At 41.0% G+C, this 17,612-nt stretch overlaps 1 protein-coding gene across 1 annotated transcript in view; it reads left to right on the top strand.

Annotated features, from left to right (window-relative positions):
* TRHR (thyrotropin releasing hormone receptor) overlaps positions 1-9,227 on the top strand; it is a 14,138-nt gene extending 4,911 nt beyond the window's left edge. The window contains exon 2 of the mRNA XM_009638325.1: positions 8,820-9,227. Coding sequence (XP_009636620.1) covers positions 8,820-9,227 — 408 coding nt within the window. The remainder of the gene's footprint in view (positions 1-8,819) is intronic.
* Positions 9,228-17,612: the final 8,385 nt, after the last annotated feature.

The raw sequence follows: 17,612 nt of genomic DNA on the forward strand, positions 1-17,612 counted from the left end.
AGGCAAGAAAGGAACAACCCTGATATGGCATCTAGAATAGCTCTGTTCTCAGTAAATATAGAGTAAGATATCCATTTCTTCACAGCTGTGCGGGTCAGATACCTGAGCTGAGGCAAAGGGGGGTGGGAAGGTCAGCAGTGAAATAAACAGGAGGGAGGGAAGTGTCTACTGCTGAAGGAGAATAGATGGACCATGTTCAGTTCTGTTAGAACAGATATTTTCAGTCTCTGATGTAAACAGACATAATGCCAGCACTGAAGGGAAAGAAAGTGGTCAGGTGGTCAGAGGACTTCTGTTTTGCTTTCAAAACAGAACAGCAATTTAGATCATTCTACGATTTAGAAAGAAGGCCTGGAATTTATATTAGAATGGTGAGTCAAGCCTATCTGAACATATTTTTCATGAGAGCTGTCTAGGGATGAGCTCAGAGTGAGGCTATCTTACATCTCCAATGAACAAAAATCAGCTCTTCCAGGTAGAAAGTGGTCCTCTGCTTACTTGTTCCATACCCTGCCTTCACCCTCCCACCCATATCATTTAAAAGTCACTGAACTACATTAGTTCTAGGAAATACTTATTTCATTCCAATGTTTGGAAAGCTAACAGGAACAAAATCTTCTTACTAAAGAATCAATCACCCTATAGCAAGAACCATCAATGGGCAAAACCTTCAAAGTTCTTTTCAGGGCCCCTGGAAGTTTTCATTCAAAGCACTGCAAGACAAAACTGAACAGGGAAGACAAGCAAAAACAACAGGTATAGAAAATCAGTCTTTTTTTTTTAAAAATGTTGAAAGAGGGGGAAAGGCACAAAATAAGCTTTCTTTTCCCATAAAATATCTCGTTTCCAACACATTTTTGTTTCACTGAACAACATCTGTTACCACTGATATTGGACAACTACTAAAATTATGAGTTGTTTACACTGCAAACTAAAGTTCTGCCAAGGAAAGGAGCACCAATGTGCACTCATAGGATGTGTCAAACTCCATTCTTGCATCCACTTCTGAAGAGCTAAATCAATCCCACTTGTGCAATATTTATTCTGTTTTACAGAACTGTACTGGACAGCAGGGTGCGATAGTCGTATTTTAAAGGTTTTAAAAAAAAAAAAGTAATTTTATTTGACAGTCAGGCACTCCTTTGTACATCGGAGTACATTTCCAATTCACTCCATATTTTCCATCAGACTCCCAGTGTTCGAGAAGGAACATAAACCCCTTCATTCTGGAAGCTAAATCCAGCTGATCCACTCTTTATGGAAGGCAGTAGGAGTCACATATTGCCTTTGCAGAGCTTTTAATCAGCCTCTACAAGTCAGTAGGCAACACCTGACTTTCTCCTGAGAGAAGATCTTTGCCAGAAGGAGGCGAGATGTTGGTATGCTCCATTTTCAGAGGAATCAGTGTGTGCTCAAGGCTATGTGGTGGTAGTCCCTGAGGAATCAACTGGTGTTACACTTGTTTTTAGTATTGAAACATGCAGGTAAACCTTCAAGCCTGTGTTTAGTTTGTGACTTAAAGAAAAATCTTAAACACCCATTAGGTCTGATGGAGCTGGTGATGACTGCATTGAATGGGCTTTCAGCTATGTTTTGCAAAGAAAATAACTTTGCTAGACTGAAATTCGTATATAGCTGAAAAATACCATGGGAAAGCATCTGACTGCCAATAGGGGGTCTTAGTGATAAACAGTGGCATAATGTTTTTTGCAACAGATTAGGAGAAAATGAAAAGGTGACTAAGAGTAAGGTGAGACCTCTTTGGCCACAGAGAAACTATAGAGTATTTCTGCTGAGTGATTTGCACAATTTGAACCTGAGAAAAGAGAGTGAAACAGTCCTGGTGTACACATTTCCTCAAGTTAAACAGGAGGGAAGGTGAGAAAGCAAAATTTTCCAGCACCCTTCAGTTGAACCCAGGTCACAGTAGCTGAAACTTCAAAGCTTAACAGAGGAAAGCTGAAGGATATCATGACAAAGACTCTCTTAAGGCTAGACAGTTCAAAGTCCCATTTACCTGATTCAAAGAAGGAACTTCAATGTTACTTTGATGTTAAGTTTTATTTTACAACTATATGATCATCTGGACATTTGATCACAGGTCCCGAGGGAGTGAAGGTGATTTCTATTCACTCACCAGAAACTACAGACTATGAATTTGGAGCTGTCCAATTAAACATGTGATTTGAATGTGTAAGGAATCCTGGACCTCATGAAGCACTGGGAAACTGTAATCATTGTCATGGAACTAGGGTAAAAACTGCATGTAGTGGGAAGAAAGACTGAACATGAGCCAAAGGAATATGACCCAGCAACGGACTTTGACCCAGATCCCTCAGGACCTTAGATTAAAGAAATTTCCCTCCAGTACTTTGTTATAATTTCACAGAGGCTGGCAGACACCTCTGGAGATCATCCAGTCCAACCCCAGTGGGAGTACCGCTTTCAGTAGTGCTGTGGTAGGCTGAAGATATCTAGCTTGTTAGACTGCTAGGGAACTGTTCTTCTGCCACTTTGTTTTAGTTTCTTCATTGCAGTTGCAAAGGCAGACGCAAGTTAGATCTCTTATTTTTCAGGCATGCTTATGATTACATTAACCTACCAATTCAGGTCTTTGCTATTCCAAAATGGCCTGTTATTGGTACTTGCAAGCCATTCATATTGTTAAGTCTTCCAGGAAATACATTTGCTGACTGTATCCTAATCGAAATGAATAGCAATTGAGCAAACATTAGCTGTAGTTACGGGCATTTATCGCACATAAATAGTAATGTGTGTGCATAAATTCAAGGTGGAAAAAATATAAGAGCTTGTACCAAAGATTTGACCAGATTGTCCATTACTAAAAAACCCAAAGACAAACCAAATTCAATATAATCAGCTCATTGCCTCTACCAAGCAGAAGTTCACGTCCAGCTTATATTCACATGCATTACAACTTCAACTTTACACATGCCTGAAACTCAAGCTAATAGTTCTGTAGTCTTTACTCATAGTCTTCCTTTCTGTATCTTTACACCATAAAGTACCATAAGTATCAAAATAAATCTCAACACTTCTTATTCTTTGCTTTTTCATATACACCACCACCACAATTCCATTTACTTCTAAACTGTCTTTGCTTGCAGAAATGAAAGAAATAATGGTTCCTATTTGGACTTGGGAAGGTTTAGCCACTACTTTTATAGTTGCTGTTTAGGACAGCGAATTCAGTGCAGATGTGTACCTGTGATGGTAAAAGCTGAAGGTTGATCACAGTTTCCTCTTTTGTCCATTTTAGGCATTCTATTCCCAAGTCTTCTATTAAAAAGACAAGAGGGAAAGAAAGGTTTCACTTCATGAATAGAAAATGTGTTCTTCAAAGTATTCAGAGCAGATTTCACAATAAAACTAACAAGTTCACTAACAAGTTACACCAACCAACATTAAATGTTTTTTTACTGTGTGTAATATGAGGGAGAAAAGCAGCTGTTTCTGCCTTTTTTTTTTTTTTGTGAGTGCTTAATTTTGCTAACAGTGCTTCCTTTTTCCTAGTAGTACAGGTATTAGGGTCTATCAGCATTTCTAAAACATTAATGCTTTTTCTTCTGAAGATCTGAATCATTTTGTTCTGCTCAGAAGCAAGAAAATGTCCTGAAGACCCAGGAATTGCAGGAAGGCAGAAGAACATGAGAGAACTTAAGACTGAAGGACAGAAAAGGGATTTGCCTGTCTCACAGAAAAACTTTGAAAATATAGGGAAAATGGAATCCTTTTTCTAAGAGTGCCTGTTCTGTGAGCTACCTTGGCAAGCAGCTCATTACCTTTTAAAAGAGCAAGAGGCCAAGGGAAGCAGATGGGAAGACAAGGAAGCACCCTAGTCCCCTTTTTGTAGCAGCTAAGAGCCATACATTGTCTGGCTGATATGCTCATGGAATCACAAGCTGAGCTGTGTGCTTTTTGTTCTCTTTACCATATGCTCCTCACCTGTCTGGTCCTCCAGATCAGGTCCTTGTTCTGGCTGTGTTGATCTCTCCCACACTTCCATTTTATCCCACCTACCTCAGCCAACAGATCCCAAATTTTTTCCTTGCCCATCTGTAATATCAACACTGGATTACATACTTTCAGGTAGATTTCATACTTTCCCTAAAGGAATTCCTAGTTTCCTCAGGTATCAAGGGGACTGTGGAAAATAAATACAGCCTCAGATAGCAAATGTGTTTGCTTATACTTGAGATGGGATCCCACTCACTTTATGCGTTTCTCACAAATTTAGTTGCTTAATTCAATCAAATAATCTAAGGTCTCTCCGTGGTAGGTTAAAACAGGTAGCTTACCCTCTAGGAAAAGCCCTTTCTTATACATTGATGCAGTATGTGGTGATCTGACCCCCCGAGAAACCCCTCTGTTCTCTCACAGCAGAGCAAGCACAGATTCCAGCTTGCAATGCAAGATAAGTTTTGTATGGCTTACATGAAATCCTCAGTCATATCGCTTGGTTTCACTTGTGGTGTTATTATATCAAGACGTTAATCCTTTTATTTATTTAATCCTCCTCCTCATTGTACAACTTCTTTTGGATTACAAAATCATGGACTGACATATGCAATCTCTGAGCATTGCAATGAAAACCAGCAAGCACAAGAAACAAAGTTATATTACATGCCTTTAAAACACCAGAGTGACTCTATGGCACAGTAACTTATTAAGTATGACTATTACATTTACCTATCAAGGTAAGAAAGATTAGTGTTCAAAGGAGAAGGAAGCAACTACCAAACTGTGAGTACCATGGTAATGAAAATATCTCATAAAAGCACTTCCTTAGAATGACAAGACTTTGGAGCAGGAAGGAAAAGGACAATACTAGTTCAAAATTAAAATATTGGGAATCTGTTTAGTAAAAAACATTTTAAATATTTTTCGGAACATTCTCTGAAACCAGAAGATAGAGCTTGAAGATTGGTTGCATGCAGCCAGGAACACATTAAATCTCAAGCACTTCATTATCATTCAAAGCACACTTGAAATTTGGACCAAAATGGATTTGCTCAAAGCCTTTTAATCATGTTTTCAATCTCCTTAACTAAGAATAATTTGTACTCTTAGTATAGGATATGCAGCACGCATCCACAAGAAAAGAGCAATCGGTGTATGTTTGCCTTCACATGAGCAATGAATGGGATGCTGGTGCCTCTGCTTCCAGGGAGTTTTGGTGTATGGTTACAGGTAATAAAAAGCAGGTTCTTAAAGTAGTTTGTCGTCCTAGCACTCCACTGATGTCAAATAATTAGCCCCCCCAAATATATTTATTTATATTTCGTATCAAGTGATCTGAAAAATTAGTATGGCAGTTTACTTAAGCAAAGTACACCAAACTTTCCTCTAAGCTATTTCTGTGTAGCCCCATCCATCCCAATGAAGACTTTCGGTGTGGATACGAAAGCAGCTTTGGCCTAAATCATGTATTTAGAAGCTGGCTTCATCTACAAAGGCAAATTCAGGTGCAAAAAAAGTCCAAGGCATGGTTGCATCTTTGGGTCAGAAGCCCTGAGGGGTGCCTCAGCCTGCACTGGGGTGACAAGCCCACTGGCCATGCTGGGGACAAATTGAGTGGTGCCAGAGCACCTTCTAGGAGCTGCTGGCATTTGCACTAAGCTCATGCCCTGAGGTAGATGGTCATGAAAAGCCACTGCCTCTAGAGCTAGTTTAAGGAGGATTAACACATGAGCAAGTAACTATCTGAACTCAGGGCCTCACAGTGGGTCTCAGCGACACAACCACAACTGGTCAGGTGGATCAGGCAACTGAATTTCTGCCAGGTTTGTGATTTTTGGCAGCTTTGGAAGGGTGTGTGCTGCAGCGAGTTTAAAAATATGGTGAATTCTCCTCATTGTCCTATGCTGACTGAATCACCAAGAGGTGCCACCAAAGAAGTGCCATCCAAGGCCACATGCTTCTGCCTCTTCTCTTGCCATGACTGTAGGCTCTGTGGCAGCGTATGGGTATGGGAGTTGGATCATTGACCTGAGCCAACTGAAAACCAGCTCTACAGAGAAGTGCTTCGTTTTCAATTGGACCGGCAGTCTTACCCACACCCTCATCTTTGGGGCCAGCACAAGGAGAGAGGTGAGAACAGGATTGCTTTTTTAGAGGCAGTCACAGGTTTCTTTGGCTTCAGTTTATGTCAAGACCAGGACATCATGGAGTCTGAGCCCTGCAAAACAATGTCTTACCTGGCATAAAGCCTAGCAGTGCAAAGTGAACCTCCTGGCATTTTTAAACACATTCAGGCTGAACTGATCTCAGCTCAGGACACTTTGTGCTGTGACTGTGATATTTTTTATCTGGTGCTAAAAGCCTGTTCCAATGTATTGTCAAATCACAGCCTCCATAAACTGAACATGGCAGCAGTACAAGCTAGAGGTGTTAGACAGAAGGAAAGTGCACATCAAGCTGCCAGTATACATAAGTTCAGCTAATAGTTTGCACACCACATACATATGTATTTGAGGCATATAGGATGCAGTCACTTGAGTAACAACAGTTTTTTTATTGCTGTAAAGTATTAATTGTGTGACTCTAAAATATCCCCTTCCTGACAGTAAGATCAATTTACTTCTAGTTCAACCCAGGATTCAAGCTGACAGCTGCACCATTGTAACTCTCTGAGCAATTGTTCGTTAAAGACATGCTCAGAAGCAATGTAAATGGCCAATGATCAGTACGTATGATGACAGAGTCCCCTGCTGAGCTTCTGGTAGCAAAGTACTTCGATGCCTGTGGAGACTATTAACCACTCACCCTCTGAATGCCTGGGCTCTGTAAACTGGGCTCAGTCCCATTCTTAATCCAAGATCCACAAATGGTTACTTTCTTCCTCTAAATGTGGATTATTTTCCATGATGAATGATTATTCTCAGTTGAATGGATTTGTTCAGTTTGGAGGCACAGGCTGGAGCTTGCCTGGAGGGAGGGGAGGCAGCATCTGAGGAGTCCTGAGTCTTCCTCAGCCAGAGCGGGCCAGCACTGGGTCACCTCGCTCTTTGCAGCCATGCTCACAGGACTGGTCCTTTTAGAAGTGGTTCGGAGATAAGGAAAAACCATCCTTTTAGCTACTGGAGACATTCACATTTGCATTTTGCTCTATTGCGGTGATTGTGCACAGCAAACAAGAAAAACAGTTTAGAAGTCATAAGGAAATGTATCAGTCATGAGACAAAAATGAGGTAATGTTTCCCAGTCTCATTTTTTACTCCTACAGGGTGAAGGGAGGAGAATTATAGGATAAAATTGTAGCTTTTGAACATGTACATTTAAAGATAGATAAAGATATATCAATTTGTAGAATAACTTTGCTCTTCATCCCATTCTTTATCATAATATCTGTAACAAAAACATCAAATTGGGTTGCATGTGTATGTGTCTTTCTAGATATCTAGAAGAACATACATCCCTTAGGCAGTGACATTGCAGGCTTTCTATGTAACAAGCTATCTGATCAGAAGACAAGAGAATTATATACTCTTATAACTTCAAACTCAAAAACGCACCTAAAACTAGCATGTATATATAAGTGATTTTAGTGGAGTTCTCTGTCTGTGCCCCTAGACACAATTAAAACTCTTCTCAATCCACATCTATCCTTTCTGCAAGCAATGAAATTATAACCTATACAGCCAAGAATGTATCCTGTAGTTACAGGAGTTGCTGTTTCATTGAAGTATAATTTCAGGTACCCAGAAAGAAGGAATGAAGCAAAGGTAAAAAGAAGTTCCTTAAACTAATCTGTCAATAGGCAACAACAGTTTTATGTCAAGAAGAAAGGCAAATAGTAAAAAAAAAAAACACAATCAAAAGAAGCAGCTGTAGCTCACCAAAATCAGTGCCAGTGCTTTCCAGTTCATGCTCACACACAGTTGACCAAGTCATCTCCTGACTTACACGAGGCTGTGCCACCATACTACCCCACTATCACGTATCACTGCATTTTCTACCTTGTTTATTAATATCTTTCAAACTTTCTTTAATGTAGGTACTAGGGAATACCATATATACTGGAATGAAATTATTTACAAGAGAAAAACTCTTTTTACAGTGGGGTTTTTTTCCTAATTTTTTAATTATTTCTTGTTCACTTCATTTCAGCTATCCTGGCTATCCCCAAAGATTGTTTTTTTCTTTATTTAAAACAGATTTATGCAATATATGAAAGTTTATGTCATTTAAAACAGATTTATGCAATATATGAAAGTTCTTATAATAATCGAGTTTTATTCATAATCACTTTTTTCCTGTCTCAGTAAACTTCAATTGACATTTCAGAGTACACATTAAATAATGAAGATCTAATTAAATATTGAGGATTTGAGGAATAGGGATAAGTCTAATTTTTTTTTTCATTATTTTTGGCTTTTGGAAATTCTTTTAGCGTGTCTGTTAAAGCAGATAATCTAAATAGGTTTCAGGTTCAATTACTCTACAGACTATACTGGTCTAAAGGGGGAGATCTAATGTGGTTGGAAAAAAAGACTTTAGACCCCTTTTTTCCATTTGAATCAATACCTCCCAGCTTGAGAAGTTGCAGTCTAAGGTCTACAACAATTGGCTTACTCGGATGTTACCTGTAAAGAGTCACTTGACTAAATCAGGAAGAATCTGGAGCCAAGGTTTTTTCTGTCCTTCTTGCTGTAGAAAACCTTTCTGAATCAAACACTGATCAGGAATTCCCAGCTGAAGAGTCTGTCCATAGTTTTGTTTTGGTCCTAGAGATGTAGGAATGTTCCTTCCAAGATTAGTACTAACCTTCTGCCCCTCTTCTCTCTGTATTCCCCCAGGTTACCAAGATGTTGGCCGTGGTGGTGGTCCTGTTTGCGTTTCTATGGATGCCCTACCGCACGCTTGTCGTGGTCAATTCTTTTCTCTCCAGCCCCTTCCAAGAAAACTGGTTCCTGCTATTTTGCAGAATCTGTATTTATTTAAATAGTGCCATCAACCCTGTAATTTACAATCTCATGTCCCAGAAATTCAGAGCAGCCTTCAGGAAACTCTGCAACTGCCAGCAGAAACGGGAGAAGAAACCAGCCAATTACAGCGTGGCCCTAAATTATAATGTCATCAAAGAGTCTGATCACTTCAGCACCGAGCTAGAAGATATTACTGTCACCAATACCTACCTGTCCTCTGCAAAATTGTCCCTTGGTGATAAGTGTTTGTCATCTGAGGTAACAGTTAATCTATTTTAATGTTTGGTGTAGAGTCCTCATGAACCAGAGCATGTTCATGTGCACGGGGCTGTGCTGGGGCAACACAGCACACGGCCAGGGAAGGCTGTTGGTGACAGATGATGCACCACCAAACAGGGCATGGCAGGGAGGGAGAACTGCCTGGCTCTCAAAAATTATATTCTCAAAGTGCCTTGTGCCGAACATGACATGCCTGGGAGGATCTGGGCTATGGGGAAGGATGAGGAGAAATGCGTAGGTTAAACCTTACTCTCTGAGGAGCAGAGGGCAATGGTGAAGCATCAGAGAGTGGCACTCGGGCATGGTGCCTCACGTACATGTCTGGCAGGAGGGTGGGCATTGGTGTCTGAGCCCAGTGATTCCTCCTGGGCATGCTCTGCCTGCCTGCAGGAGGACAATGGAACATTTGCTTGTGCCTCATCCTGGCTCCAGCCTGGGGTTGACTAGCCTGGTGCCACCATGCAGCTGGTGAGAAGAGAGGACACCGATCTCCCCCACACCAGCACTCTGCTCCCAAGAGTGCTGAAAGCAACATCCATTTCCAAGCTACCTGCACCATCCCCATGTGTAGCACATCTTTCTAGCCCAGCTCTCTTCTACATGATGATGCATGTTACTGCTCTCACGATGCTTTTTTCCACAGTGCTACTTAAATGCTGTTTGTAAACCTGTATACCTTAGATCTTACAATATAGATGATCCAGAGAGGATTAGTTTTTCATTTCTTTTTGCAAATGATATGAGAATGAAAAATATTTCTTTCTCAGTTTGCTGCTTCTCTCCTCATTTTCAGGCCTGAGGCCCACCTTGTCCTGAGTACGCACTGATATAAAACCTTTGGATGCTCTGTTCTCACCAACCTGTATGAAATGTAAAGGCATTTCTGCTCACAGAAATACAGGAGTTACCACAGATCTCTACACACCTGGCTGCATCCTACAAGAAAAACAGCCTCTTGGAGAGTGAAAAGAATATACTACTGAGTCTAACTGAACGAAGCACTTAGTATAACTTTAAGCAGGTGAGTTGGCTTCGGTGGAATACCCAAACCCTTCTTCTCATGTATTGGCCAAAGAGTGGTCTGTGTTCTCAGAAAGAGCACGGCTGCCCAGGACATCTCCAGGGATGCAGAGCGGGGCAGTGGATGATGCTCCCGGTGAAGGTGAGAGGCGAGGAGAGGAGCTGCCCTCCTGTGTGGCTGCACTGGGCAGTACCAGCAGGGCCTGTCCCACAGCAGCCAGAACTGCTGCCGATTACAGTAATTACCTGCCATTGACTCCCTCAACCCACAGCAGTGCAAATGTAATTGCAGGCATCATAACACACTTCAATAAGCAGATATCCAATGGCAAAGAGCACAAAACCTTTTTTTTTCTTTGCTTTTTTTTTTTTGTATCTTGAACAGCATGAAATAGGAAGACCACTCAATGAATTCACAGCAGGGAATAAGCAAAATAAAAAGTCAGTAGGAAGCTTTAAAAATATCTTATTTTTTTCAACAAGTTAGTTTATAGATGTACCACTGTAAAGGTCAGTCTCAGCTAATACTGAATCCTGTCAGAACTTGACAGGTATTGCAGAGTATTGGACAGGCTTTTACTAGTTAATTTTATCTTGGTTCGATAGCAATTGTGTCTCAGACTGCTACAGGGGGTTTATAGCTTCAATATAGATAATGCCTAGGGAAAAGAGGAAAATTCAGTGAAAAATGACACTTTCTTCATTTTTCATCTCAAAGGTTACCCATTAGAATATTTCAGGACATAAAAAGTATTGTCAGAAGAGAAGTCACCATGGCTTCTCACTTGCCAGCATAGCCACTGGCATGCTCTTCCCACACAGGCCAGTGACAAGCAGCCTGAGGCCACGATCTCCCCGATGGAGCGGCAGTCAAAACATAGCGTATCACTTTGGCTTCGCTCTAGATCAGCTCATGTTCTTGCTAGAACTATATTTTCCCATTCCTGGGCAGCAGTAACAGCAGCTCAGGAAGATGCCTGCGTATTCTTGCTTGTTGTGAATGTTTTGCACAGCTTTTGTACATGACATTTAAACAGGTGTAAAAAACCTAACTGTTCTAATGAAAAACATATCCAGTGGGGGATGAAAGGGCCAATCTCACTAGCATTGCAAGGCTATCCTATCCAGTTTTCCTTTGCACACACAGCCGCTTCCCCAATTCAAACCACTTTCCCTTACTTTCAGCCATATTTGCAAACTTACAGAGAACTAAATATACCCCCGTGAGCCTCAGATTTAAATTTCGATGTGAACCCGTGTCTGCTGCATCCAAAAGCCTCTATTCCACGTGCCCTCGATGGCAAGGAGGAAGCGAACAGTCTGTATCCTGCTCTGTCCGCATCCTTGCTTTAACTCCTGTTTTAACCTTGCAGAGCTCCGCAGGTTCTTTCTAGCTTGGCAGAATGATGGTGGGTCACGGAAGGGACCAAGAGCAGGAGTTTTTTAACCAGCAGTACAGACATGACAAACTTCCTCCAGAAAGCCCTTTTTATCTTTTATTTCCATCAGCTCCTGCCTTTTCATTTTGGCACGCAGAGGGAGTGAGACCACGGGGGTATCTTGCTTCTTGAGACTTTTATTTCAAATTATGGGGAGTCAGTTTTAAAGCCAGGCAGAACACCATACCCGTGGGCCTTCGTCAGGGGCAGGCTGTACACTGGAGCCTGTCCCGTGAAGCACAGGAGCTGGCAGAGCTTTGGCTGGAGCAGATCCAGCAGCTGAACCCATGCACGTTGTGTTGCAATGTTTTCTAAATCCTCTGCATTGGGGCTCTCCCTTATTTACTGGGGTGCTGAGGCTCGCCAGCCTGCCTGCCTGCGCAGCACAGGCCGCCAGACACATGCAGTGTGGTCTGTGTCTGTGCAGATGCTCCATCACCATGGCATCTGAACCCACCCACACAACTGGAAGGGGGATGTTCAGCCCCTTTGCTGCTTTTAAAATAAAAAGGAAAAAACAAAATGACAGAGTAAGTCACATGGCAGCCAAGCAGGCAAAGCTGACCAGGGTTAATGAGTCGAAAGAGAATACCAATGTTATTCTAGAGTTAATACCTAACAATCATATCTCATAAATACAATACTATAGCAGTGACATACACTTTGAACAAACCTTTCCTTTGTAGAGATTGACATGAAATTACAGAGTACTATGCCATTTTGCCGCTCACGCTGGCTTAAGGCTATGGTTTGCCACCAGAAGGGGAAGTCAGGGAGAGGTACCACAACCTGCGTAACATTTCCTCCAAAGCAACTGTCACAGTAAAATGAAATTATCTGGGAAATCTTACACAGGAATTTATATTTACTTAGCCAAGAGACACATTCAAAGTAAAAGCCTGAGCAAAGCCTTCATGTGCAGTCAGCCAGCACCGCTCGCACCTGGTCAAAGCGGATCCCCAGGTCGATACGGGAGGGAGAGGGTGTGGAGGCAGCTGTAGGTGGAGCTGGCAGGTGGAAATCCTTTTGCTCCTCAAATGTTATCCACTAGGCATCTATCCACTGCTTGCAGACCAGGCCCTACCTCCTAAAGAGGTGCCAGAACTAGGTCCTTTTCTTAAAAAGCCAGCAGCCCTTCAGGACAAGTGGCAGGCAATGAGAATGTTTGCCGCAGAAACGCAGCTATGCTGTTGGGAGCACAACTGGCCAGGATAAGAACTGAGCTACATATTCCTGTAGTAACAGTAACACAAGCTTACGCTTTTATCTTGACCCTTTTCAGAGTACAGGCTGAACTACTAGTCTTATAGACTGATAATATCAGAAGTAAATTCTCTCCTTTATTTGCCTTTTTGCTCAAAAAGTAATTTTCTGCTTTCTCAGCTTCTGTCTCCATAGCTCTTTTTTTTTCAGATGCTCAGGCGAGGTATTTAAGCCCATATTCTTAGTGTGGTTTCATCAAGGGCTAAAATCTATGTAGGTGATTTTTTATGCATCACTTGGAATAACAATTGAAAAGGTATTATTTCATGCTGATATTTATTTGTGCAAACAGAAATGATTATGCATGCAATATTGAGTGCACAAATGCAATATCTAAAATTGCAGGTTTAAGTTAAGGTGTGGTTTTAACTCATAGCATGCTGTGACTATATCTTTATAGATGTTATTCGTTACGTCCATATTAAATGTATACTGATTCTTACAGCTAACACTATGAAACTTTGCTGGATACCTTGCTAATGTGACTTTAGATCTATTGCTGTGTTTGCCCTCCTGTTTATAACAGTAACCAACCTTTTTTCTTGTACCTAGATGTTGTAGACTAGATATGTGGGCATGTATTTATTTAAAAATTTGTGTGATTTTAAGTTTATTGGTAATACAGCAAAATTTTTTGCTAGAAGTGAAAGTGACTGGATGTCAACTGCTGACTGCAGTGATATAACTATTATCTCTATATACTTGCTTTGTGGATAACAAATTCCTTTGCAACCTTTAGTTTGAAAGAACTGTCTGATTGGTAGCAATATTGAAATCCATGTCTATATCCACCTCATTCAATGGCTTTGATGGAAGAGACTGCATTCTTACTGCATTTTTATTTGGAACTTTACCCAGCATGTAGCAGACAAGATGCCGCTGTAGCATCTGGCTTTTGGAACTACACTGCTTCCTGTGCTAAATACTGAGATACTGGAAGCTTCGGTGTTGGTAAATTGTGCAGCTGAGAAAAGTTAGGTGTTTTTAAAACCCATTTCAGTTCCAATTAGTGCATGACCTCTTTGAGGTCAGAATTAAGGATATATCAAAACAGCTCCACTATATTGTCAAGGGGTTTATGATGCTCCTGTGGAAATGAATGGCGCAACTCAAACGATGGAGCTCTCCCTAGCTTCCCTTCAAAAACAATTACCCGATCCAACCGACTGAAGGACTGGTCCTCCCTCAGGAGCTGCTGACGCAGCTCCCCTGCTACACAGTGAATACTCAGACCAGTCACTTGGCCTGGAAGTAGACAAATATTTCTTGGTTATTTTTTAAAAAGCTGCTCAAAAAAGAAAACAAACCAGATCTGAGCATTGTCACCATGGAAGAAAACATATTATTTCAAAAATGTGCAAAGCTAAATTGTTCTTTCAACAATGCTGCATGCGCTTATTTATTTCTCCACTATTGTATGAATTCTACTGCGTACAGTTGTTTTACTTGTTACAAACCGCAGTGGAACTTCAAAATGATCTTGCAGTATTTTGTTATCTCTTCTTCAGACAGAATTGTTTCTTTGCTGTTTTGTTCTTTTTAATAAGAGGTTGTTTTCTCCTGGTTCTTTCATTACTATTGGGATCCAGTGATACAACAAATGCCAGTGAATTGTTTCAGCCAAAGTGACTGGGACTCGAGAATTCCTTAGTTTGGGAGATGAATGTTGGAAATTTGAATTCACGCAAATTATTCAAGAGAGCTGGATTAAAAGGAATTTATTTTTTTGCCTACCCAGAGTAATCTGATCTCGTTCTGTCACTGCATTGTTTGTTAATATGATCGTGAAATTGTTCAGAGAAATGTACTGCTGATAAATGTAGTCCTTCTAAAAATGAAGAACAATTCTTGTTAAAAAGAAGCATTTTGTAACTCTTTGATGCATGCCACTGTGGAGATTAATTTGTGAAGGATTTTTGTTGCTTTTCTAATTAAATGTTGAGCAAGATAATTATACTGCAACTTTAATTTTTTAACAACCACTTGAATACATACCTTTTGCCTTGCTGCCCTTGGCAATGGACAGATAATGTAACAGCATCGTTTGTCATCTGTAGGGGAATGAGCGTCCTAAAAAAGCAAGCTTTTTTTCCTGAAGGAAGAGCGGTTTGCCAGTAGTCTAGCTGTTACAGTGCTTAAATGGGAGGGGATTCATGTGGATCCTTGTCCCTGCTACAAGGATTATTTATGCATTTTGCCTTGGACAGCATTAAACAAACAAATAAAAAACAAAGCCAAGGAGAAAAAAAAATCATCTTGGGGAGCAGGGGCAGAAACCAGAAGCCACTTTGTTCTTTGGTCTCCAAAATAAGCTTATTTCATTGCCCTGCTCAATGGGTACTGATCTTGCTTTTCTGGTGATGTCAGCCACTTGCACTTAGACCCAGCCTCAAGAGGACAAGCAGAAGTACTTGGGTTGCTCTGATTTTCCTCCAGGTAATGCATAGGAAACTCATTTTCCTGGGGAACAGGATATACACAAAGGCTCAATTCCCTACAGGCGAGACTAAAGCCAAATGCATGTCTTGCATTCCTTGGGTAAACGCTCCATCACTAATACTAAAGACAGATGGCTCATTCTCCTGTCAGATCTTGACAAATTTGTGAATCCCAGGTAGTAGGTTTCTTAATCTTTTCACCTGGTTCCAAATTCAAGTTGTCTGCATGGGGATGAATAACCTGCTGGAGAGCAGCTCTGCAGATATGAGGCAATATAGATCCTGGTGAACAAGTTGACCATGAGGCAGCAATGAGCCCTTGCAGCAAAGGTGGCCATGAACCTCCTGGGATGCACTAGACAGAACATTGCCAGTAGGTGAAGGGAGATGATCCTTCCCTTCTGCTCAGAACTGGTGAGACACGTCTGGGGTACTGTGTCCAGTGCTGGGTTCCTCAGTATGAGAGAGACATGGACATACTGGGGTGAGTCCAGCAAAGGTCTTCAGAGATGATGAAGAGACTGGAGTAGCTGACATATGCAGGGAGGCTGAGAAAGCTGGGATTGCTCAACCTGGAGAAGAGCAGGCTCAGGGGGATCTTACCAGCATGTATGAATCCTTGATCAGAGAGAAGCTGGACTGAGGTTCTTCTCAGTGGTGCTCAGTGACAGGGCAAGAGTCAATGGGCACAAACTGAAATACAGCAAATTCCACTTAAACATTAGAAAAAAACCTTTTACTTTGACAGTGATCAAGGTCCGGAGCAGATTTCCCAGAAAGGCTGTCAAGTCAAGCTTAAGTTCCTCCCTAGAAACCTCACTCTTTGAGCTTTTCCTAACACCTCCAGATCATATCTACTGAGTGTTTATCTGCTCCTATTCAGAAGAACTTTGTTATTTGGTGAAGGTGCATAATTGTCCTATTCCTCTGCAGTGTATTGTATTTCTCTCTCTTCTAGGGCAAATTCAAGAGATCATTTTTCTAATTGTTTTGAGACTTCTTGTGAAGTTTACCATACATGTGCTTTTATTGATGATTTGATGTATAGAGCTAAACAAGGGGGAAAAAGACATTTGGTACATCTTGTTAGTATTGAAAGCATAATGATTTGTGCTACTTCAGAAGATACAAATTCCCATTTATTTCCACTTTTGCATATAAACCTATGAAATATTTTTTTCTGAGAGCTGCTTCAATTTTATTTCACTGTTAGATGTTGCCACAATTTTGAGTAAGAGGGAAATATCACCATATTTGATATTGTAACTTGCTTTTGTGTGCTTTTGTGACAAAACAACATGTCTACACAGCACAGACTTCTAAGAAGTCATTAAGGTGGACTCCTCTGGGTAGGAGAATAACACCTGAGAGGGGATCTTCCCTCCTGCTAAAAAAAGTTTCATCTGAAGAAAAGTGTTGGTGAGACCTTACAGAGCTTATGGATTGTGCAGGAAGCTGGAGAGATTTCCATAAACTTGAAATCTCTTTCAAGAAAACAGCACAGGTGCAAGAATGCAGCTTCAGATCACCAAATCCAGCACCGGGGAAATACATGAATAGCCCCGACACCAAGTTGTGCCTCATCAAATACTTGGTTGAAAGAAAAACCCAAATAATATATAATATATAAAAATATTATAACTCCTGCCCAAACAGCTATAGAAATAAGTTTTGAAATACATATATATATATACTGTAGGCAAGTCCCTTCTGCCATCTCAAGGTCATCAATATGACTTTCTCAAATAATCTTCTGAGAATGCAGATGCATTTTTTTCAGGCCAGAGGAGTCAATGAGCATGGATGGACTTGTAAAGTATATAGAGATGTGCAAACTGTAAATCTGCTCTAACCAAACTCACCTGGTGAATAAGACTGCAGTGAGAAAAATAGTTTCAGTGAAGGTCTGAATGAAGAGCCACATGTAGCTTGACCTACTGCTCTGGGGTGGCATTCTTCTGAGCAAATGTAGAGACCCAGAAGTAAGCTTCAAACTACCATAACCAATATCTCTGGATTGACCATAAAGATGAATTAAATCCCTAATACATTAGATATGCCCTGTATAGCTGATGGTGCACCATGGTGGGTTGACCCTAGCCAGCAGCTAAACCCCCCCCAGAGCTGCTCACTCACTCCCCACACCAATCCCAGCAGGATAGGGGTGAGAATATGAAAAGCAAAAGCAAGAAAACTTGCACATTCAAATAAAGACAATTTAACAG

This window comes from Egretta garzetta, unplaced genomic scaffold, assembly GCF_000687185.1.
Source record: "Egretta garzetta isolate BGI_Z169 unplaced genomic scaffold, ASM68718v1 scaffold154, whole genome shotgun sequence".
NCBI classification, from domain to species: domain Eukaryota; kingdom Metazoa; phylum Chordata; class Aves; order Pelecaniformes; family Ardeidae; genus Egretta; species Egretta garzetta.